The sequence below is a fragment of the Triturus cristatus genome, chromosome 9 (assembly GCF_964204655.1).
Source record: "Triturus cristatus chromosome 9, aTriCri1.1, whole genome shotgun sequence".
Lineage (NCBI taxonomy): Eukaryota > Metazoa > Chordata > Amphibia > Caudata > Salamandridae > Triturus > Triturus cristatus.
Window position 1 is genome coordinate 1152787803 of NC_140592.1, and position 24515 is coordinate 1152812317.

General features: G+C 43.4%; 1 protein-coding gene across 1 annotated transcript in view; it reads left to right on the forward strand.

Annotated features, from left to right (window-relative positions):
• LOC146799536 (carbohydrate sulfotransferase 9-like) overlaps positions 1–24515 on the forward strand; it is a 128270-nt gene that overhangs the window by 61306 nt on the left and 42449 nt on the right. The window contains exon 3 of the mRNA XM_085627890.1: positions 9724–9745. Within this exon, the coding sequence (XP_085484016.1) occupies positions 9724–9745 (22 nt within the window). The remainder of the gene's footprint in view (positions 1–9723; positions 9746–24515) is intronic.

The window sequence follows — 24515 nt, forward strand, 5'->3', positions numbered from 1 at the left end:
AGTTTTTATTGGAGCTTTTTTAAAAGGACTGGAAGAAGAGTTCCCCTAGCGCAACATACTTTGGAACTAAATATCCGTCCCGGGACTGCGAGGCCCAGGCTGCCCTGCATCGCAAATCCGCAGCGCACCTGGTGCCTCTTCCCGGCCCCTCCCCTCGTTACCAGGCACTTCAAAACGACTCGCGGCCCCCGCTTCGCGGGAGCCGCTCGTAGTCGGGAACTGTGGATGCTGGCAAACGCCGAGGATACTACGGAGGAGTGATTGAAATCCCCTTTTAACTGGAAGTTTTTATTGGAGCTTTTTTAAAAGGACTGGAAGAAGAGTTCCCCTAGCGCAACATACTTTGGAACTAAATATCCGTCCCGGGACTGCGAGGCCCAGGCTGCCCTGCATCGCAAATCCGCAGCGCACCTGGTGCCTCTTCCCGGCCCCTCCCCCTCAGGTGATATATCCAACACTGATTCCCGCGTACGCGGGACGCGAGCGGGGCGCAGACCGGGGCTAAGCCCGGGCAAAGGGCGGGCCGTCTGAGGCCGTCCGAGGACGATTGAGGACGGGCCGGGCCACCCCCCTAACTTTTCCTTAGCTGTGCAAATTGTGTACCCCTAATTCTGAAGTCATAACGGTATCATATTGTCATTTTTGACCATTTACTTGGGGTTCCCCTTTACTACGGTCTTTGAAAATGTCTACATGCCCTGGGAAATCCCGCAACCTAGTGGTAAATACATCTAAAGGCGTGGTTACAGGCACTATTGACCATTTCTTTAAACGTGTGACCACAGTTTTGGAAAAGGAGATTGCGGACACAGAGAAGCGACTCTCACTAGACTTGTTAACGGGTAAACGATCTTCCCTGGGTAGAATTGGGAATGTTCTTTCCCCTGGGGTGGCAGCAAAGGAGATAAGTGTTCCTGGTTCTTACTCCATGTTCGAACGGGAAGAAATGAATACTGAAATGAATCACTCTCCCGCAATCCTTAACGCTGTCCATACATTGAGTTCAACAATTTCTGGGTTATCAGACTCGCCAAATTTGGACATATCGTCCCCATCGAGTTTAGGGCCCTCTGACCCCAGGCCTAACGTAAGAAAGAGGCGAGGTATATCCACTATATCATCGAGGGCAAAAAAGGAGAAAGCAAAATCGCAATCTAAAAAGCTAACATCCTTAGAGTCCATGGAAATAACTAATCCACCTGTAACCACCACTATCACAGGGCTCGCATCTGGTCAGGATTTCGTGGGTGAACTACTTAATAAAATTGAGATCTTGCTTAAGTCCCTATTACTTCCTCTCTTAGAGAGGACTAGATTAATGACCCTGCACCTTGACGATTTGGGCAAAAAGCAGCAAGAGAATTGTGTAGTTCTAACCGAACTAGCTAGAGTGCAGACAAAAAACATCACGTCTGACTCAGACGTTTCTTCCATACGGCCCTTACAACAACCATCAACTAGTGGTATCGCCACAAACAGGCATAATGTTTTGGGTAAAAAATCACTGGGAAAGTCAGCTAAAGACATCAAAGGCAAAGGTCCCACTAACTCCTGTGGTAATGAATCAGGAAGACAAACAGAGAGGGCTGATAGCACTAAAATCGATGAAATAGGAAACGTTGAAAAAGTAGTAGGGAATAAAACCACTATGGCTACTAATAACATCTCTTTAAAAAACAGACAAGAGAACAGAAATGGCGAGGATCCTAATCAGCCACTCTCCACCCTTCCGAGTAGAAGAGTGGATTTACCCCCAGAATCAGCACCATACACTATCATAATGACGGGAGTACCACAACTCCCAGAAGGAACAAGGGAGGATTATTATGCCCTAAGAAACAAAACTATATATTGGTTAAAACAAAACAGACCCCTACCAGCGCACATAAACGGAGAAATCTTAATGGTAAGACGCACGTCTTGGGTGGGTTCAAGACCAAAAGACAGGAAGGGGGATGTCATAATCATAAATTTTAGGGATCACAGAGCAGTCAGATATGTTGGTGACTGGTATGAAGCCAGAGGGGGGGATGGCATTCTTACCCATTTAGTTAATTATTTCTACCCACAAGAACTAATCTCTCAACTAAAACCGAATTCCGTAAAAGACCAGTTTGTAGGCTGGAAGGAACTCAATTATCAACCCTTTTTCTCTCATCCTTGTAACTATATTCCTAACCCACCTCTTTTTAGGGGTCCACAGAACAATGTCCATTATTATCAAAGGCCCCTTGTAGCACCTCATAAAGCGAACTTCTATCCTTATCAGGAATATAGCGTGCCTACCTCTAACCACTTCCTACCACTTTACGATCTGGAAAGCGTAGATTGACTTATTGATGTTGAGTCCTTGCCCCAAAAATCCATTTCTCCAGTACCCGTCACGCCCAAAGAGGTAGCCAAATTAAGTGTCGATACAGAAAGGCAGGAATTCGAAAATGGTAATTACTTACAATCTCCTATTATGCCTTCTATTGGGGGAGCTGATATCATTGCCCATGGCAACAGTTCCCGCAGCGGATCTTTAGATCCGGGAAACTGTTCTTTGGAAATCCCGGACATTCTACCCGTAGAAGAAACAGTTAGTGCTAAAAACATTAGCGATTCTAGAAAGGACGCTCTAACACTACAAATTATGTCCTGGAATATAGCGGGTTTACGATCGAAAATAATGGATGGAAGTGCAATGGACTTTCTGCAGGACTATCATGTTATAGCCTTGCAGGAGACGTGGACCACTAATGAATTGCATATGATAGGGTATAAAACATACTTCTCTCCAGCAGTTGCAGGCTCATATAGTAGGGCCAAGGGCGGCCTAACGATATATATAAAAAATACTATACCAGGATTAGAAGTCAAGGAACTTAGCCTACAGCCTAACTATCAGATCCTGAGGTTATCGTTCCTACAGAAAAACACGATCTTCCTGGTTAATACCTATGATAATCTGCCCGATTCCGAGAGAATAAATACCTTTGGGGTCCTTCGGAACAAACTTTCCTCCCTCCAAAAGAAAACACACGGCTTAAATGCCCCAATTATCGTCTGGGGAGGTGATTTTAACCATCATCCCTGTGCCGTGAAAAACAGTAAGATCTGCGGCATAGTGGATGAAACAGAAACCCATATCACCCATTTTAGTCATTCTAGGGCAGGGGATCTCTTAAACGACCTTCTGTCAGAACTAGGATTAGTGATTCTAAACAAAATGGATATTAGTACTGGACAATTACAGCCAACCTATGTGGGCAGGGGATGGGAGTCAACCATTGATTATATATTGGTTTCAGCCGCCTTTGTGAGTAAGGCACAGGAATTTAGAGCAGTTGTTAACACGCTAAGTGATCATGTTGCTCTGGCTTTTGATTTAGTGATGGATTTGGGTAATTTAACCCCCCTTCTGCTGATGACTGCACTTGCACAAAATAATTTAACCTTAACTAAAATTATTGGCTATGCCATAGGCTGGGGCAAGATAGAGCCAGCAGACTTGACAAAGAAGGTGGTACTTGCGGAATTTCCCGCCGTAATGAAGTGCCTAGAGGAGGAGATAGAGGAGGAGGAAGTTCTGGAAAACTTCAGTAAAATCTTGGTCAAAGTAAACGAGTGCTTAAAACACAAGAAGAAAGGGAGCAAGGGTGGGAAGAAAGGATGGTTTAATCGAGACTGCACCCGGGCTCACAAAGCTCTAAAAAAATCCCTGACGAACTCTGTTAGAGACATAGAGGAGATTCGTTCCCTAAGAAGGTCATATAGACTAGCCTGTAAAATAAGAAAACAGGAAATTAAAAAAGCACTTTGGGATCAATTATATGAGTCCGCCAGGAATAAAAATAGCGCAGAGTTTTGGAAGGTAGTGAAAACACCCTTTCTGGTAAATGTAAGTGATCAGCCAACAATAGATGTAACAATAGATGGCTCTGTATGGGTCAATCATTTCTCCAAAGTCTTCGGTAGGCTCTCAGGAGTTGAACAATCAGAGGAGACTAATCAGAGCCCACAAGGTAATTTATTTCCCATACCCATAAATTTTGAAATTACTGAAGTCATAAATGCCGTCAAAAAGAGTAAGTGTGGAAAAGCTCCGGGACCGGATGGTGTCCCAGTGGACTTTTTTAAATTTAATTTAGACCTATGGGCTCCAATTTTAAAAAGGGTCTTCGATGCGGCCATGAAGTGTGGACTAATGGAAACTTGGACCCACTCCATTATGGTCCCTATTTTTAAGAAGGGAAACAGGAAGGAGGTGACTTGTTACCGCCCAATCTCATTACTGGACTCGCTTGGAAAGGTACTGGGGAGAGTCCTTCTCCTTCGTTTACAGGAATGGGCGGATGACCAAAAAATACTATCTGATATCCAATATGGCTTTAGGGAGGGTTTTGGAACCACGGAACAGGCTTTGAATCTTGCCCTCATAATGGGAAAATACGTGTCGGCAAAGCAAGGAAGGCTCTATATGGTCTATGTTGACCTATCGGCAGCCTTCGACTGCGTTTCCCACTTAAAACTCTGGGCAGTCCTTATGGATATGGGTATTGATGCAACTCTTGTAAACATCCTTCGTGCGTTGTATTCTGGTGCTTCATCTAGGGTTCGTTTTGGAACACAGGGAGAATTATCAGAATCATTTAAGGTGGAGCGGGGCGTTAGACAGGGCTGCGTCTTGGCCCCCTTCTTATTTTCACTCTATACCAATGGCCTCGAGGCAGCGATGCTGAGGGGCTGCCAGGACCTCCCTCGAGTAAATAATCGTCTAGTCCCCTCACTCCTCTACGCGGATGATGCAGTGATTTTGGCACGCACTCCGCGGGAACTGCAAGAAGCACTGGATAGATATGCTAGGTTTATGGGTAGCCTGGATCTAAAAATAAATATAAAAAAAACTTATGTAATGAGAGCAGGCAAGAGACAGAAAGGGGGGAGGACTATATCCCTTGATAAAGAGAGGCTAGAACAGACTTCCCAATACCCATATCTAGGGATAATGATCGATGATAAACTCAACTGGAAAGTGGCAATTGAGGCTCGCAAACATCAATTATTGCGAGCAACAATTGCTCTTATAAAATTTTCTCAAAAGCTGGGAAAGAGACCACCAGTAGAGCTCCTTCGAATCTATAAGGCAAAGTGTCAATCTACCGCACTTTATGGAGCAGGGTTGTGGGGGCACAAAAACACTACCCCACTACAGACAGCAGAAAATAAGTTTATGAGATTTCTCCTGATGGTGCCTAAGCGTGCTTCCACCTATGCCTGCCACGCTGAGCTTGGAATCCCTCACATTGAGGATTTGGCAAAAATCCAACCCCTAATGCTGTGGCGACGTATTTGGACAGCAACAAAAAATTCACTCACAAAAGACATAGTGACAGATTGTATGTCTCTGGACCACATGGAAAAAATAGAATGGTTGTTGTACGTAAAAAACCTCCTTACAGATTTGGGTTTAGATATATATTTTACAAACCCCGAATTAATTGCCGAGATCCCAAAGAAAGATCTCAAAACTAAGGCTTTGTCTCACATGGAAGAACTTCGGCTGAGCAGGGAGATAAAAAAACCTTCTGTCCAACACTCCTTGGCAGTCATGACTACTCTGGAGATGGAACCATACTTGACTTATGTCGACTCTCAATTTGAGCGGTTCCTTCTAGTACGTTTTAGATTAAACTCTTTCCATAGGCTGGTAGCCTTTCCTACAAGAAACAATTGGGATGACTCGTTAATTATGTGCCCTTGCGATGAACTATCACAACAATCAACACTGCACACAGTCCTCTTCTGTAAGTACTACACTCCACACCGTAAACTATGGCTAATACCCTTGCTTAGAGCTTTCGGCTTCAATAGATGTCGCCCCGCAATGCTACACTTGCAATTTTTGAATAATGCTCTAGTCTCAAAAACCGTTAGCACCTTCTTAAAGTGTATTTTTAAACACAGAGTAAACCTTGGATGAATTTAACTTGAAGGTGTACAGACTGGGGTATTACTATGCTGTGATGTATTTGATATAGTTTGTATTTTGGAAATTGTTTTTACTGCATTTGTAAGTTTTTTATGTGTATCTACTTTTATGGTTATTAATGATTATAACCGAATAAAGATTTACTTACTTACTTACTTACTATATAAGTATCAAGACTACATTATTGGTCTCACTTGAATAGAATAACTCTCTGTATCCAGAAAGTCTTTGTTAACTCCAGGCAATGGTTCTTTAAGCTCTGGTCTCTGGTAATAAGGGTCCGTCTGCAGAAGTATAATAATTACAGAGCAAAGAACGCTCTGGAACACGAGCAACTTATTCTGCATGACTCCAAGATGGCAAAGACCATTGCAAGTTTAGGGAGTGTTCCATGACATCCTGGGACATGTAGTATGTTTTGTCTTCACTTTAGTGTTTTAAGTAATGTGAGTTTCACAGGCACAAAGCCTCACACCAAGCTGTGCCCACACTCTGCAAGCACCGCTGACTGCTTCCTCCATAGAAGACTTGTACCCCAAGATGTTCTAAGTAGGATGTCTCATAGCCAACCTTGCGGATGTATGGACCACATGTACTGACATGTTGCAGTGCATTGACAGTGTCTTGGGGGAGTGTAAAATAAATCATGTAGGGGGTTCTAAGCTGATGTAGCTTTCTGATTGACAAAAGATACATAGCATTACTGTCTGGATTTGGATCTCAGAGCACAATAGCTTTCTGAGCAGGAGAATCTTTATACAGATTGGAATTAGAGATTTAAGAGAAAAGATGATGAACAGAGTGTTTATTTCTCTACATGTGGAGTTATGGCTTCAGCTACCAATTAGTTTTTAAGTTTGAGACGAGATTGGGAGTGGCAGCAGTGGATGTGGTTTTGCTGTACTGGACAAGGAAGAAGCATTCGCTTTCCTTCCACTTGTTATGTTGTGTGTTATGTTAATGGAAGTGCATACTTAACCAGTCACCGGCCAAATAGTACAATAGCTGTGCTATTTACTCAGAGGCTGGCAAAATAGTACATAATCTCTGCAGTGTAGCCAGCCATAGTTTAAATAGTAGAGATGATGTATAATTTGAAAAGAAGCTGGATAAATACTGTGAAAGAGTGCTTTATTTAGTTGGCCATAAAAAAACAGGGCATATGTAAGGAGGATGGTCAAGACAACAGAAATACATAGAGCTTAGTGGAGAGTCACATAGTTCACGTTTATGACTTACCTCAAATGCTGAAAGGGCACGTCCCTGGCCCTCAGCTTGGTCGAGATGCAGATGGGTGTAAATCCTGCCATAAATAGTGAAGAAGAGACCTCCACATGACATTGGCAGATAAAGACTAGAGCTAATAGTTCACAAGATAGGGCACGGACTCTGGGGCAACCAGGAAGTAAATAAACAGTAGGCCAGAGAGTTTTTAAAGTGCAGAATGCAATTTGTGATGCTTCAAATGTTCTTGTTTCATTTACACAAGAAGAGGGTCTCGTGAATCCCTTTTGGATGTTTCCTGTGTGGTTTTCAGGAATAATGCAAGTGGCAAAGGAGGAGTCTTTTCTACTGCCAGCGAGTCTGACCGGATGGGGGAAGATCATCTTCTAGTACATCACGAGAACCTGAATCTGCTTGGTTTGAAGATATCAGGGAATCAAGTGTGTACAGAGATATTTCACAGCAATGCAGCAAACTTCATAGGGAGTCAGGGGATCTAGGTAAAATGAACAGGTATCAAGGATCTTATAATATTTAGGCAAATTGGTGTATTGGACAAGGGTCACATATTCTGTTGTGGCTTTTTACAAAGGGGTTTAGCTACAGACATTTGAATTAAAATAGATATAGGATTATTAAGCTGCTCAATAGAGAAATGAAAGCTATAATAACCATATCTTCTTTCATTGTTTTATAATTTTCATCACTGAACCTGAATTATTTGTGGTGAGTTATTAATAGAGGTAAGAGTTAAAAGTGTTAGCGATTCGTCCACATAGAGAAAATGGCCTGTTGATTTCCTTTGAAATATTTTAAAATGTCCTTAACATGAACATTAGTCAGAGGGGTGAAATATTTATGAGTGAAGCTGGTGATGCTATGAGTACATTTTCAACTTATATTCATGGACAATTTATTTATTTATGTTGGGAGGAAGTGAGGGAGGATGGAAGGATGGAAGTCATAATGAATACTGCTGACTGGCTGAATGTAGTAACACTTTCAGGTTTTTATTTCAGGCCAAGTGAACATTATTTCTGCAGTGGCTTTCTAAGACAAAAGAACATACATAATGCTAGACTTTGGTCTTGAAGTCAAAAATGTATTCCACATAAGAATGCTAGGAGAATAAGGATTACAGTGGCAAGCAGTAACCATCCCTGTTACAGAGTAGTACAAATTTGCTTAAAAAACAAAAAGAGGAATAATAAGCGAGGAAAAGCTGAAGTATGAACATTTTGATATTGTTTTGCTTTTGGTGGATTTCCTAGGACGATATGTGTAGAGAAAGTTTGAAGGTTGGTGTCTTTTATAGATACAGATGGAGAAAGAGTTTATTGTTGTCTTTGGAGCTTTTAATCAAATCTATCTGGCTTTATAGCAATGTAGACATTCTTTCCTAGTTATAATGTCAAAGGTCTTTAAAACCTGTGGCCTTATAGAGTCTAATACAACATGCTGTGACTAATCCATATACTCACATTCTTTAATAATCAATATTAATTTCCTATCAGTATAAAAAATTAAACAATAGGGTTGATCTTCAGTAAGGTGGTCAACACAACTTCCTTTATCCAAAATAATCCCTTAACTGCTTTACAAACATAAACTGACTCATTCACTGCAGATGATGCATATAACGTAGTTTAGGATGTTTTATTACAGGGATTCAAATTCGATGTGCTTTGACATTAGAGGTATGTTTGTAGAGTACACTTTTTTATACACACTTTAAAATAGGATACATTTATAAATTGTGTGTTCCTAGCCCTGTCTATTATCAAACTGTTGTTTCTATTTCACTGCACTTTCAGTTAATTCATTGTATTTTATTTACCGTACTCTAATGTCCCAAACTCATGTTTTCTATAAATTACATTAACAATTATAATACAAACATGTATGCCCACTGGTACTGTGGATGGAGTTGGAAATTTATAAGCTAAATAATTTCCTTTGCATTGCCTATTTTTGGACTGAATGCTGAATGCTAAATCAAGTTCATCCAACAAAATTTGAAGTTTTAAAAATACTGACAATCCAACCCTAAATTTCAATAATTAATCTTAGTTTTAAATACTTAGAGTGAATGATATATTTGCTTATTAGGTCTCTTTACAAATTCTACTTTGGAAATTATGAATTTATGTAATCTTCAAGTTGCCTTGACTGATTTTCTTTAGTTTGCACAACCTTGTAATTTGTCTGGGAAACCATTACACCTGACTCTTCTATGCTGCTACTACCATGACAAACAAAGATCCTAATAAGATACTCATTACCTATTTGCTTATTAGCTCTCTTTGGAAATTCTTGTTTGGGAATTAAAATTATGAATTGATGTATTCTTAAAGCTGACTTGGCTGGTTTTCTTCACTTTGCAGAACCCTGTAATTTGTCTTGAAAATTATTAAGCTTGACTCTTCTATGCTGCTACTACTATGATGGAGAAAGTACGCAGGAAGATGTTCATTACTTTTTTTTCTCTACTGTGTTTTGTCTTTGCATTCTACATCGCTCTGCAGCCCAGCCATCTAAGGATCTTAGGTAAGTAATATCTTTAATGTGGATGCAATGGGTGTCATGTTATACTGATCATAAGTTTTACAAACCTGACACATCTTTCCAAATATATTGGTATATTGGCTGGGTTACTTTCTGAGGACAGCTTATGAATCACATTTTACAAGGTAGACCGGGGTTCTCCTCACAAAACACATAGCCAAATTGGCCTATTGATTTTGAAGTAGATTACTAGATGTAAATGCATAAACTGCTTACCTGGGACAACTATGTCAATTAAGCATGTGCATTATTGAATGTTACACCTGTTTACTTTTTCCACAAATTTATTTGGGGAAGGCATGCATGAGAAACACATTTCGATAAAGTGAACCAGTGCCTAGAATTCAGATGCATCACACATTTATGCTTGAGAACATATCCTTACTGAGAAGTATGCTACTAAGGCCCTTAAATATCAATGCATTTTCCGAGAGATGTAGAATCACTAAAAGCCTTTCCTACTTCATACCCTGGAGCCCCAATGTACAAAGACTAGTTCCCAAACCTGGAGGTACATTTAACACATCAACAGGTTTGTGAAGGGCTAGGCAATTTTTTATGAGACCCTTGTACCAATAGGTTGCATCGAAAAATGTTACATTTTCAGGTGGTCACAAAACAATGTGCATATAATGATTAGTTAAGTTGGTTACAATTTACAATCCCATGTGAATGTGTGGCCTGCAAGGGTGATCAGGCTAGAATACTTGCATTTTGTTTCCCAAATTGAAACATTTTATTTTAAAAGGAGCCCCTGCTCATTAAAGGGACAGCTTCTGCTTTTAAAAACTGTTTTCATTTTGTTTTGGGAACAGATTGAGGTAGCAATCAGTGGACCACTTATCCCCCAGATGCTGGTCAACTTGATTCCTAAAGTGGAAACTTTCCCACATGGACAACTCACCCCTGTGTAAACCAGATTATACACAGTTTGAGGTGTCAGTATATGATCAATAGTTTGATTCCACAGCTGAGGCGGCAAACCATTGATACATGTGAATACAATTCTCAAATCAGAGGAAGATGCTCCTCAGGTCCACTCAAATTTGCAGTTTGTTATGGGTCATGAAACCCCTTTTACGAGACAGAATGACATTCGGGTAAAAAGAGTACAATACAATTTAAAGCACCAGTCATCAGGCTCTCGTGTTTCCATCAGATGTTTGCATTTGCACATTTATTTAAAAGGTGTTTCCCTAATATCAGCCTCTGCAAATTAATGAGTAATATATTAATATATGTATACATTAAGTTGATATGAGAATGGATGGGTTATGCTCATTGTACAGTACTTGTACATTATATTATAATTTGGTGATACTGTCAAAGAAATGTATGTATGGAAGAAACAAGTGGAATCCAACAAATGAAACTGGAATGTTGAGGGAGACAAGTCCATGAGCAGTATCCAGGTAGTGATTTGATAAAAGATAAGAGGAAAGGGTAAATACTTGCTCCAAAACGTCGCATGCAATACTACTGCTAAACCTACTAGTACTAAACAAAATGCTACTTACATACCTACACATGGCGGTCTCTGCCTCCGACTTGCCTATCTTTTCTGTACTGAGATCCCCACCACTGGCGTACAAAAGGTCCCCGCAGCCCCGCAGTCCAGTAGGGCCTGAGCTCCAGGGGGCCCCCTCAGCACAGTACCATGGCGTGACAGCTCCTGACTGAGTCTGGAGGGGAAGTCTCAATGTAGTTTGCAAGGGGGCCTTCAAGTTTTGTTAGACTAGTGATCCCCAGCCCAAATGTGTAGATCTCAGCACATGTAAGGATTTGTTTTAGAAGTAAGTGCAGTCAGACAAAGGAGTGTGGTTGGAAAATGGAGAACACTTACTACTAAAGAGTAGGGATTAAGGAAGGAGTAAGGAGGGCTTTAAGGAGGATTAGGAAGGACAACCCACCCACAAAAAAGTAAGTACATTGTTATTTGCAAATTGGCATTCTATAGTAACTACAGCCAAATGACCCAAAACAGAAGTAAATGCAACTCAGCTCAGAGCTGGAATAAGCCCAGAACCATAAATGGCCAGCCACTGATACTGCAACACCTTCCCATGAAACTAAAACTCATAGCAACTAATGCTAAAATAAATGTAATTATTTAAATGATTGTTTTATTTCAAAATAATTTTTCATTAACCTAAATTAATAAAAAAAATTGATGTAACAATTGTTATTAAACATAATTGAAATACTTTCAATTCATTTTATACATGAAGTTTAATATGTAATATACACATATCTCTATCTATATAAAACTATATATCTATACATATATATATTCACTGAAAAAACCATATGTTTCAGGGACGTTATAGTTAGTTGGACATTTCACTCGTACAAAACCAGAGAAATTCGAATGTTAAGTTAGTAGAGCTATCTATAACTCGTGCCCCCGCAATGCGCTGCTGATGACGTCACTCATTACATGGTCAGTGACATCACTGATGACATCTCAAATGACATCACTGATGACATCATCCAGTGAATGTGTGTTTCTGTAAAGTTTAAATATATTTTATATATGTTAATGCCAAGGTGTGTTGAAGAATGAGTTGGTGTATAAGTGTGTGGGTGGAGGATTTAATAGGTGTGTGACTGACTATATAAGTTAGTGATTAAATGTGTCTTGCTGAATGCATGGGTTAGTGACTAAACTGTGTGAATGTCTGTATCATTCTCTCAGTTGTTGTGTAAGCTGCTGCATGGGTTAATGATTAGGTACATGACTGTCTATATGGGTTACTTATTAGTTGCATGAGTATCTGTATGGGTGCCTCACTGTTTGTGTGTGTGGGTGGGTGGGCGGTGTGTGACTTTCTGCCTACATGTGTGAGTGGATAATTTACTGGGTGTATGGGTTCAAAAGTGCATGTGGAAATAGCTGTATAGGTGAGTGAGTGTGTGTATCAGTGTGTTGGTGAGTGAATGTAGGTCTCACTGGTATATGTGTAACTACATATGTGAAAGGCAGTATATGTGAGTGTTGGAGTATATAAATGACTATATGTGAGAGTGAGTAATTGTGAGAGTGGCTGTATAAATGAGTGTGTGCTTGTGTTAGTGATTGTATAAGAGAGTAAGTATATGTTAGTATCTGTATGAATAGGTTAGATGGTGAATGTATTACTGTATAGGTGAGTAAATGGCAGTGCTATTGATTCTTTACATGACTAGCTAGGTGTGTCAATAACTCTATGGATGAGTGACGGTGTATGAGTGTTTGAATAACTGTATGAGTACATATAATAGTGCTGTATTGATGAGTGACTGCATGTATGAGTAACTGTATGGGTGAATAAATGAATGTGTGTGTATAGCTAGGAATTAGTCAGTGGGTATATAGTAACTGCTATTGATTTGTCTATAGTTTTGAAAATGGTAGTCTGTATTTTAGAGTGGGTGTATCAAAGGTTATATTAGGGTGTGAGGAGGTGCATCAGATTATCACGTGGATGATGTCATCCGTGATGTCATCAGTGATGTCATTTGAGATGTCATCAGTGATGTCACTGACCATGTCATGAGTGATGTAATATGTGACAACATCAGCAGTGCATTGCGGGGGTGCGAGTTATAGTTAGCTCTGCTAACTATAACATTCGAATTTCTCTGGTTCAGTACGAGTGAAATGTCCAACTAACTATAACGTCCCTGAAACCTATGGTTTTTTCAGTGAATTTCTAAGGTTTTTTAAATGCTAATTTCTAACTATAACGTCCCTGAAACCTATAGTTTTTTCTGTGATTTTAAATTATCATTCCATTCTCAACCTGGTGAAAACAGCTGATATCCCCAGTTTTCCAGCAATCGCTTCCGCAAAAAAAAATTGCCACAAATGAGAGCAACAACTAATGCTAATAATATGCAACGTAGGCGTTCCTATGAAAAATAACACGAAAACACCACTTTCCGATATTTTCAACGAGCAGCCAAATCTGCGGTGCAATCCAAAAACAGGCGATAAGCTGCATTAGCAGTAGGAATGTAACATCTGCCATTTACTGGTGTAAAGTGGGACAACTACCTACAGTGTGAAAGGGAGCCCAGCCCAGAATCACATCTGAAGACCAACACATGTCATAGAGCTACTGATCATGCACCTCCCACACCCAAGAAGGCCACAAAACCCACTGCCACCACCCTCAGGACCTCCCCCCTGGACCACCCCCCCACTACCACTGAGGCAGTGCACAACAGGACAGCGAACCTTCCACAAATGGCATGGCCCCTCAGCCACACAATAGCTGAATGTTGCGAGATGTGGCAACCAAACATGTGTGAAGGACGCAAGTCACCCACCAATAATAATGCACACAATACCAAGTGTAGCGGTGATGTGCTGGGCAGACCTCACTATGCAGAGCACAAACCTCTCCATGTGTACATATACTGCTGGTGCTTGTAGTGTTGTGGACAGTGGACGCAACCATGTTACCTCAGGCAGTGGGGAAGATCTCGGTCATTTACCTGTGTTGTCGTCCTCTGTAAGCGGAAGCGAGGTGGGCTGGTCCAACATACGGCTCTCCAGCGTAGAAGTGTGAATAAATAGGCCGGGGCTCTGGGCGTGGTTCACTTGTGTGAAGGCCAACGCGTCTGCCAGAGCGGCGGCCCTCATCCTGCCAGGTGGCTGCCGCCATGACCTCGGGCCTCCTCGACACAGGCCCCCTGCGAACACAGCATCGCAGAGTTATGTCTGTACACACTACTGCCTTCGATCTACACTGTGGACAGGAGGGCTCACAATTCAGATGGAGTCGCGAATGCATATGACGCAGTCCAGCAGGCAAGACACATTGCTCCCAGTGTGGCCCGCCCGGACCACGCATCATCGCAGGCTGCGTACACTCTGAGCGCCAGAGGTACCACTAAAATTCATTAGACACAAGACATTGCTACCAGTGCGGCCCGCCCGGACCACGCATTATCGCAGGGTGCGCACACGCTGAGTGCTTCAGGTGCCACTAACTCAGTGCACCACAAGTCACCTCCACGTGGCCTTACGGAGGCAGAATTCATTAGAAAAAAGACATTGCTACCAGTGCGGCCCGCTCTGACCACGCATCATCGCATGGTGCACACACGCTGGTTGCTTCAGGTACCAAATAACTCACTGCACCACAAGTCATCGCCATGTAGCCTTATTAAGGCAGAATTAATTAGACAAAAGACATTGCTACCAGTGCGGCCCACCTGGGCCACGCCTCACCGCAGGCTCCGCACACGCTGAATACTTCTGATGCCACTAACTATGCAGCTCAACTCAACGCCACGTGGCTCTGGGCCCTTGCTGACCGCTGTGTCTGGCCTATACTGCGGTCAGCACGGCTCACAATTAAAATTGAGTCTTGATTCATTAATTTGAGAGTCCAGTAGGCAACTAACTACAACGTCCCTGAAACCTACACAATATCCTTTTAGTATCCTTGCTTCAAGAACGTTTTTGATATCAAATATAGCTTTAGTGCAATGACCAATTTAAACTTGCAAGTCCAAAGGAACACTGAATGGCAGTCTACACTGCGGCCAGCAGAGCTCACAGTTCAAATTCAGTCTTGATTCATTAATTTCAGAGTCCATTAGGCAACTAACTATAACGTCCCCGAAACCTACACATTTCGACAATGTATTCCATACATATTTCATCTTTTGTTACCTACACTGCGGTCAGAAGAGCTCACAATTTACATTGAGGCATGATTTATTACTTGCAGACAGAATTGTACTCTATGTCCTCGGATTTTGTCAAGATGAAGTGACAAAAAGCATTCCTCGATGTCTGTGCTGACTACTGCTTTCCATCTACATTGCGGACTGCAGGGCTCACAATTCAGATCGAGTTGCGATTGCAGATGACGCAGTCCAGTAGGCAACAGACATTGCTACCAGTGCTGCCCTCCCGGATCACGCATCATCGCTAGCTGTGCACACGCAGAATGCTTCAGATGCCCCTACCTCAGTGCACCACAAGTCATGGACCCTTTATGATAGAATCTTTTGTGTATGGTTTCAGATCTGCTGCCCCTACCTCAGTGTACCACAAGTCATGAACCCTTTACGATAGAATCTTTTGTGTATTATTTCACATCTGGTGCCCTAACTTAGTGCAGCACAAGTCATGGACCCTTTATGATTGAATCTCTGTGTGTGATCCAATGATTACTGTTGTACTTGTTGCCAGCACCAACCATTCCCTGAGGGCTGGCTTACACTCACCCCACATACATCCAGCACAGATGTTACTGGACATGTGAGCCTGGTAATAAAAAGGGGCCGAGCGCACGTGCCCGTACCCAGTTCCACTATCTATCTAACCGTGTCTGTGTGTTCATTATGTATGCATGATGCTGCCCCTGGGCCCTACCACATTACATTCTGCTGTGGACAGCGCTCGTAAGTTCGGTTATGTAACTTTGTCTCGGTCATTGTATAAGTACATAGGTAGAGACTGGATCATTAGAGTACTGCAACAAGAGTGTATAGTGAATTTATAAGTGCTTCGGAATTGGCAGAGTGATTGGATAAGTACATATGTTGGCGGAGCCTAACCCTCGAGCACGAGCTTGGCTCTAATTGGCTGCCCTCCATGTGCCTAAAATGGAAATTTGGGCATTGCATGGCCCTGTATTGCTACAGCTGAAACACTCCACTGAATGTGCAATAAACATTCATATCCACACAGATATGTCATGGGCACGATCTTTCATGTGTGGAAATATGGATGAATGTAGGGTCAGTGATTCCCCCTACCTTCCATGTTGGCCATGTTTTAGGACTTGGGTCACAGGGTGACACATTGGCGCTTGCGGCCCGGGTGGCGGCAGCACTACAACAGGGACACCTGCATCAGTTGATTCCTCATACAGCCCAGGACAGAACCACGCCCAGAGCTCCGGAGTCATTGTTCACAGCCTCACGTAGGACTGGCATACGCCAGGCCAGCCCACTCTGCTTACGCATACAGGGAGGGACAACAACGCTACATGGCCCAGATTTTCATTGTAGTGATCTGCTGCTCCAAGGTCTATTTGTCAGTACGCCACAGCCACTCCCTGATGGCTGGTTTACACCCACACCACACCCATCAAGCATTGGCATCACAGGACACGTGACCCTGCCAATAAAAAGGACCGGGCGCACGTGCTCCACACCATTTCCATTTCAGACTTGGTGCACCGGATGCAATGCGGCGGGCACAGGCACACCGCCATGGGATGGTGACTTTCGGTGCACTGAGGTAGGGGATCTGTAAATGCTGAGCGGGTGTGCAGCCTGCGATGATGTCCCGTCCCGGTGGTACAGACAGGTCAGGTTTTGTGTGCCCTGCTGGACCGCAGTGTAGGCCTGAGCCATCGACCAGCGGGGGCCCACGGCCATGTGGCGTGGCCTCACTGGTCACAGAGTTAGTGGCACCGCAAGGGCTGAGCGCGTGTGCAACCTGCGATTATGGCGGGTGCACTAGTATGTCCTCTGCCATGGTAAAATCAAGACGCAGCACCAAATGTGAGACCTGGTGGCCTGCGGAGCGGGGCTGCATGATGTGGAGGGTGCCCTGTCCGCGGAAAAGTGAGCAGTGAGGCCTGGGTGTGCAGGGGTGGGCAGACACCTCAGGGCAGAGGGAGTGTATGGGGTGCAGCAGCCTGGGTGCGCAGTGGCGGGCAGACACCTTTGGGCAGTGGAAGTGGATGGGGTGCAGCAGCCTGGATGCACAAAGGCGGGACAGCGATTTAGGCATGCGCAGTCGTATGTACTCTGCCATTACTGATTCTGTACTATGTTTCAGATGAGTGAGTTTGAGGGCTCCACTATGTCCCGGCACGTGGTTGGAGACAGACTGCTGGTGGAAAGGTGAGCTGTGAGGATTTTGTCCACAGTGTGGGCACTCACTGTCCCTCTCCATCTCTTCCTTTCTCTCCCTCACACTCTTTCTCTCTCTCTTACTCTCTCTCACACTGTTTCTCTCTTTCTCTCTTCCTCTCTCTCACTCTTTCTCTCTTTTTCTCTCTCTCTCTCACTCTTCCTCCGTTTCTCTCTTTCACACACTGTTTCTCTCTTTCTCTCTTTCTTCCTCTCTCACTGTTTCTCTCTCTCTTCCTCTCTCTCGCACTCTTTCTCTCTTTCTCTCTCTTCCTCTCTCTCACTCTTTCTCTCTCTCTCTTTTGATGGACGCATGACGCTCACTCTTATCTTGCTTTTTGTCTAGCAGGCCTGCGATGATGCGTGGCAATCCTGGCAATCAACACCCACTCTGAATTGTGAGCTCGGCTTGACCGCGTGTATGCAACGGCTGAGGAGGTGGTGGACCCTCTTACACAAACGCCGGTGGCAGAAGGTGAGCAGATAGGCTTGTTTCTGCAGCAGGGGGCAGTCACCTCTGGGCGGTGGGAGTGGATAGTGCGCAGCAGCCTGGGTGCACAAGAGTGGGCAGACATCCCCGAGCAGTGGGAGTGGATGGGGTGCAGCAGCCTGGGTGCACAGGAATGGGAAGACACCTCTAGGCAGTGTGAGTGGATGGGATGAAGCAGTGTGGGTGCGCAGGAACAGGCAGTCACCTCTAGGCAGTGTGAGTGGATGGGGTGCAGCAGCCTGGGTGCACAGCAGCGGGCAGACACCTCTGGGCAGTGGGAGTGGATGGGGTACAGCAGCCTGGGTGCGCAGAGGCAGGCAGACGCCACTGGGCAGCAGGAGTCGATGGGGTGCAGCAGCCTGAGTGCGCAGGGCGGACAGACACCTCTGGGTGGCGGGAGTCGATGGGGTGCAGCAGCCTGGGTGCGCAGGGGCGAAACAGATAATTACGTGTGTGCAGTTGTATGCACTCTGCCATTATTGATTCTATACTATGTTTCAGATGACTAAACTTGAGGGCTGCACTGTGTCCCGGCACGTGGTTGGAGACACACCAGTGGCAGAAAGGTTAGCTGTGAGGATTTTCTCTACAGTGTCAACACTCACTCTTCCTCTCCATCTCTTCCTTTCTGTCACTCACACTTTCTCTCTCTCACACTCTTTCTCTCTTTCTCTGTCTCTTCCTCTCTCTCTCATTCTTTCTTTCTCTCTCTCTATCATTCTTTCTTTCTCTCTCTCTTCTTCTCTGTCTCACTCTTTCTCTCTCTCTCTCTTCCTCTCTCTCACACTGTTTCTCTCTTTCTTCCTTGTATCTCACTCTTTCTCTCTTTCTTCATCTCTCGCTCACTCTTTCTCTGCCTTCCTCTCTCTCTCACTCTTTCTTTCTTTCTCTCTCTCTTCCTCTCTCTCACTCTTTCTCTCTTTCTCTCTCTCTCTCTCCTTTGATGGATGCAGGACGCACAATCTTATCTTTCTTTTTGTCTTGCAGGCTGTGATTCACAAATTGTCGAGGGATGACACGTCATGCCTGTACCCACTTTTATTTTGTTGTTTTGTTTAAATAAAATGTTTTATATGTAAATCCATAGATGACTGAGATTCTTATTTGTCCAACCTCACATGCATGTTCTTAATTCTAATTGTGCGACATCAGCTAATTTGTTAGGTTCCAGATTTCCTAAGGTTGCTCTTATATTTGTTTGTGGGGGGAGGCGGTGAGGGGGAATGACAGACAAGGGGCTGGTGGCGGGGGTGTCGGAGCAGTGTTGGGTGTCTGAGCTGCATGAGCCTTGGCTCCATTGCATCTGCTGTCATTCAGGTGTGGCTCTGGGCTGGGCTACTTTTCATGTTGCAGGTAGTAGTCCGACTTTACACCAGCTCAGAGCAGGTGTAAACCTCCTACTAATAACACACCTTATCACCTGTTTTGTACTCTCTTCGACGATCTTGCTGGTGGTTAAGAAATTTGCTAAAGTGATGTGTTCGCTGCTTTTTGCACGGGTACGCCTACTCTACATCTCATTCACAATATTTGCCAGGGTCATCCGTGACAATGCTTTTTGAGGCTGCTATCGCTGGTAAACTGGTGATGTTTGGGCTGTTTGCTCCAGCTTGTGAATGGTACGTTACATTTATCACCATGTTGGTTGCGATAAAGTGCCATTAACTCGGCGATGTGTCCTTCAGAATATACCCCTCGGTGTTTGAAAGACTTAAGAAGTACTCAAGTGCTGCGCTGAGAGCCACGCAGAAAAAAAGAGAAGAGGGCCGCGTCAGCCCCCCTCCCATGGCCAATGCCAGCCCCGAGGACCCCATCCCCCGGGGCCTGGCCTCACCGTTGGGGACTGTGACTGTGGGGGAGCCCCAATGCCCCCACGGTCCAGCCGGCTCCCTGCATCCTGCGGGAGCCGGCATTGCTTTTCCACATGGGGAGCTGCTGACATGCAGCTCCCCGTGTGGAAAAGCAATCAGCTTTGGAGTTTGGAAACGAGAGCAGGTTTCCCTGCTCTCGCTTCCAAAATCAAAATCAAGTTTGCTATGAGAGGGCGGGAGCCGTCCGGCTCCTGCCCTGTCATAGCAAGCAGCAGTGTCCCGGGGGTGAACACCCCGGGACACTGCAGGAGCTGGCCCTGGAAGGGTGGCGGTCCCCAGGGCCATCACGGGCTCCAGGAGGAGGTATGCGCGCCCCCCCTCCCAACATGAGTGAAGCCCCGGGGAGGTGGTGGTCCCCAGGGCTGCAGGGGCCCCAGCGGGCCCCCGCTATTATTTTTAAGAAATGCCCCGGGACCTAGCCCACCCGCGGGCCTCATTAAAATAAAACATTGTTTTTTAAACAATTTCGGCAAAACTCGCGTCCCGAGTGCGTATTGCACAAAAAAGTTTTATTTTAAAATATGCTTTTTTTGGCCCCGGGGATCCTTCTGGGACATCCTGAGCAGGCCTAGGGTGTCAGGGTGTTTCTACCCTGCCCCCTTCTCTTGTTTTATATCTTTGTTTCTCTGTTACAAGATGGCTGCCAACACTTCCTGGTTTGGAGTGTTGACAGCCAAATAGAATGAAGCTCGTGGTCGGGAGGGTTCCCGACTCCACCGCTGCCCTAGATATAGAAACTTTTATTTTTTTACTTTCTCAGCAACTACAGAACGGGTTTACACCATTTAAAAAAAGGTCGCTTTCTGAACCAAGCACTACCTTTTTGCCAAATTTGGGGTAATTCCGTTCAGCAGTTTCGGCTGTAGCCTTGCCCAAAGTTTCCTATGGGAAATAGAATTTTTGACTCTTATTTTTTGAATTTCTCAAAAACTACTGAACAGATTTACCCCATTTAAAAGAAAGGTCGCTTTCTGAACCAAGCTCTACCTTTTTGCCAAATTTGGGGTAATTCCCTTCAGCAGTTCTCAAAATTTAATATGGAAATTAACATGGAGAAAATGTGCTTTGGGACCGCCCTTTTTTCTCAGCCTCCGCTTGACGAATCACCATCAAACTTTCAGGATAGGAGCAGAACTGGATAGACCTTTTTTTGGGAGAGTTTCGCGAAGATTCGTCAAACGACGCCAAAGTTATTAGCAAATCAAAAAATGCTTTTCCTATGGAAACTAGGTTCTAACTATAACTACCTACTGGCGACCGCATTGATAGTCTGTCTTCCATAGTAATTGATTTACTGGGTCATGTGACCATAGCACTCTGTTTAAATAAAGTAGCATGTATTCCAACGACTGCTAATGTGAGCAAGGCAGGTATGCCGAAATGCGTCATAGCAAAAGAAAAATCGAAATAAACAAAAGGATGAAATAGCGACGCTACCTCTGTGTCGGTGTCTGATCTGTAACAAGTTCAGAATTGGTTTGGATATATATATATATATATATATATATATATATATTTTCACTTAAAAAACCATAGGTTTCGCACATGTTATAGTTAGGTGGATATTTCACTCGTAAAAAACCAATGAAATTCCCCCATTATAGTTAGTTCAGATAACTATAACTCACGCGCCCGCAATCCACTGCTCATGACGTCAAATATTACATCACTCATGACATGGTCAGTGGCATCACTCATGACATCACTGATGACATCATCCTTGTGATAGAGTGGCGGTCGCGCGAGTTATAGTTATCTGAACTAACTATAACGGGGGAATTTCATTGGTTTTTTACGAGTGAAATATCCACCTAACTATAACATGTGTGAAACCTATGGTTTTTTCAGTGAATTTGCAAGGTTTTTTAAATGCTAATTCCTAACTATAACGTGTGTGAAACCTATGGTTTTTTCAGTGAATTTGTACGGTTTTTTAAATGCTAATTTATTTATGTATTATTATTTTTTTTTATATATTTATTTTACAATAAACTACGTATTAAAAACGTTTTTGTTTTTTTTTTTGGTTTTCCCCGTGCGCGCACGGTGCGCGCACCCCTGCGATTTAAAAAACAAAAACAAAAAAAATATATATATTTTTTTGGTTTTTCACTGTGCGCGCACGGTGCGCGCACCCCCGCGAATTAAAAAAAAAAAATTCTGCCGTCGGGGTCCTTCAGGGACCCCCTGACAAAGGCTAGGGGGTCAGGAACTCTCTACCCTGCCCCCTTTTCAAATTCGCCACCTTCCTTTTTCACTCTCGCACTGAAAACAAACAAAATGGCGGCCGACACTTCCTGATTTCGACCGATTCGAACGTTGACTAACATGTAACCACCAATCAGAATTCCGCTCGCGCACGTTAGGGTGCTCGCACGGTGCGCGCACCCTGCGCGCGTATAGATATTGATATGCTTTTAAATGCTATTTTCTCAGGAAATACTGAACAGATTTACACCAGACCTGCAAAAGGCACTTCCTTGACCTTATGGCTACCTCTCTGCCAAATTTCAAGTAATTCTGTTCAGCCGTTCGAGCTGTAGCTGCGTCTAAAGGTCCTATGGAAAAATGCATGGGGAAAACGCGTTTTGGGACCCCCCTTTTTTCTCGGCCCCCGCTTGACGAATCACCCCGAGACTTTCAGGGTAGGAGCTGAACGGAGCGCCCCATTAGTTTTGAAAATTTCGCGAGGATTCGTCAACCGGCACCAAAGTTATTCAAAATAGAATTTTGAGATTTCCTATGGAAACACGGTCCTAACTATAACTATCTACTGGCGACCGCCAGTAGATTATATATATATATATTCACTGTAAAAACCAAAGGTTTCAGGGGCGTTATAGTTAGGAATTGGCATTTAATAAACCTTAGAAATTCACTAAAAAAAACATAGGTTTCAGGGGCGTTATAGTTAGCTGGACATTTCCCTCGTACAAAACCCTATAAATTCCCCTGTTATAGTTAGTTCAGCTAACTATAACTCGCGCCCCCGCAATGCACTGCTGATGACGTCACATATTACATCACTCATGACATGGTCAGTGACATCACTGATGACATCACTGATGACATCTCAAATAACATCACCGATGACATCACTGATGACGTCATCCATGTGATAAATGAGTGCACCTTCTCACACCCTAATATAACCTTTGATACACCGACTCAAAATTTCAGACGCCCATTTTGAAAACCATAGATACTCCAATACCAATAACTACATACCCACTCATTGACTCTTAGGTCTACATACTCCTCCACTCACTCACCTGTACAGTCACTCATACTTACAGTCTCTCAGTACAGGACAATCATATGCATTTATACACCTATATAGACACTGACACACCGCCAATCATCCATTGAGGTACTGACACACCTAGTCAGTCATGCAAATAATTAATTACAGTCCAATTTACTCACCTATACAGTTAAACACACTCAAGTTCACTTACTCATAAAAATACTAACAAATTCTGACGCTCTTATACAATTACTGATACAAGCACACACTCATCCATACAGCCACTCCCAAAATCACACACACTCACATATAATTAGTTATATACTCTTACACACATATACACTGCGTTTCACATTTGTAGTTACTGACACATGTACAACTGAGATATACATTCAATCACTAACACACCCTTACATACAGTCACCCAACCATACAGTCCATCACAGATGCACTCTTAAAACCATGCACCCACTGAATCACCCACTCACACATCTATGCACAGAGTCACACACACCCTACCCACACAAACACTCAGGCACCCATACAGATACTCAGACAACCAATCAATAACCCATATAGACACTCATATAGCCGTTCACAAAACCATGCAGCCACTTATACACCAACACACAGACACATACAGACATTCACACAGTTTAGTCACTAGTCTGCAGTAAGATACATTTAATGACTCACTTATAGAGTCAGTTACGCACCTAGAAAATCACCCATGCACACACTTATACACCCACTCATTCTTCCATAGGCCTTTCACTATAAATATATAAAACACATTTAAACTTTTCAGAAAAACACACTTTCACTGGATGATATATATATATAAACATTAAATAATATATATCTCTACTTTAAATTATGTACTGTAATTTATTTTACCATCCTTTACTATGGGATTTTATTTTGAAATAATATAATCTCTCCCTCTCTCTCTCTCTCTCTATATATATATATATATATTATCTACTGGCGGTCGCCAGTAGATAGTTATAGTTAGGACCCTGTTTCCATAGGAAATCCGCAACATTCTATTTGGAATAACTTTGGCGCCGGTCAACGAATCCTCGTGAAATTTTCAAAATAGGTGGGGCGCTACGCTCCGCTCCTACCCTGAAAGTCTCGGGGGGATTCGTCAAGCGGGGGCTGAGAAAAAAGGGGGGTCCCAAAACGCGTTTTTCCCATGCATTTTTCCATAGGACCTTTAGACACAGCTACAGCCCGAACGGCTGAACAGAGTTACTTGAAATTTGGCAGAGAGGT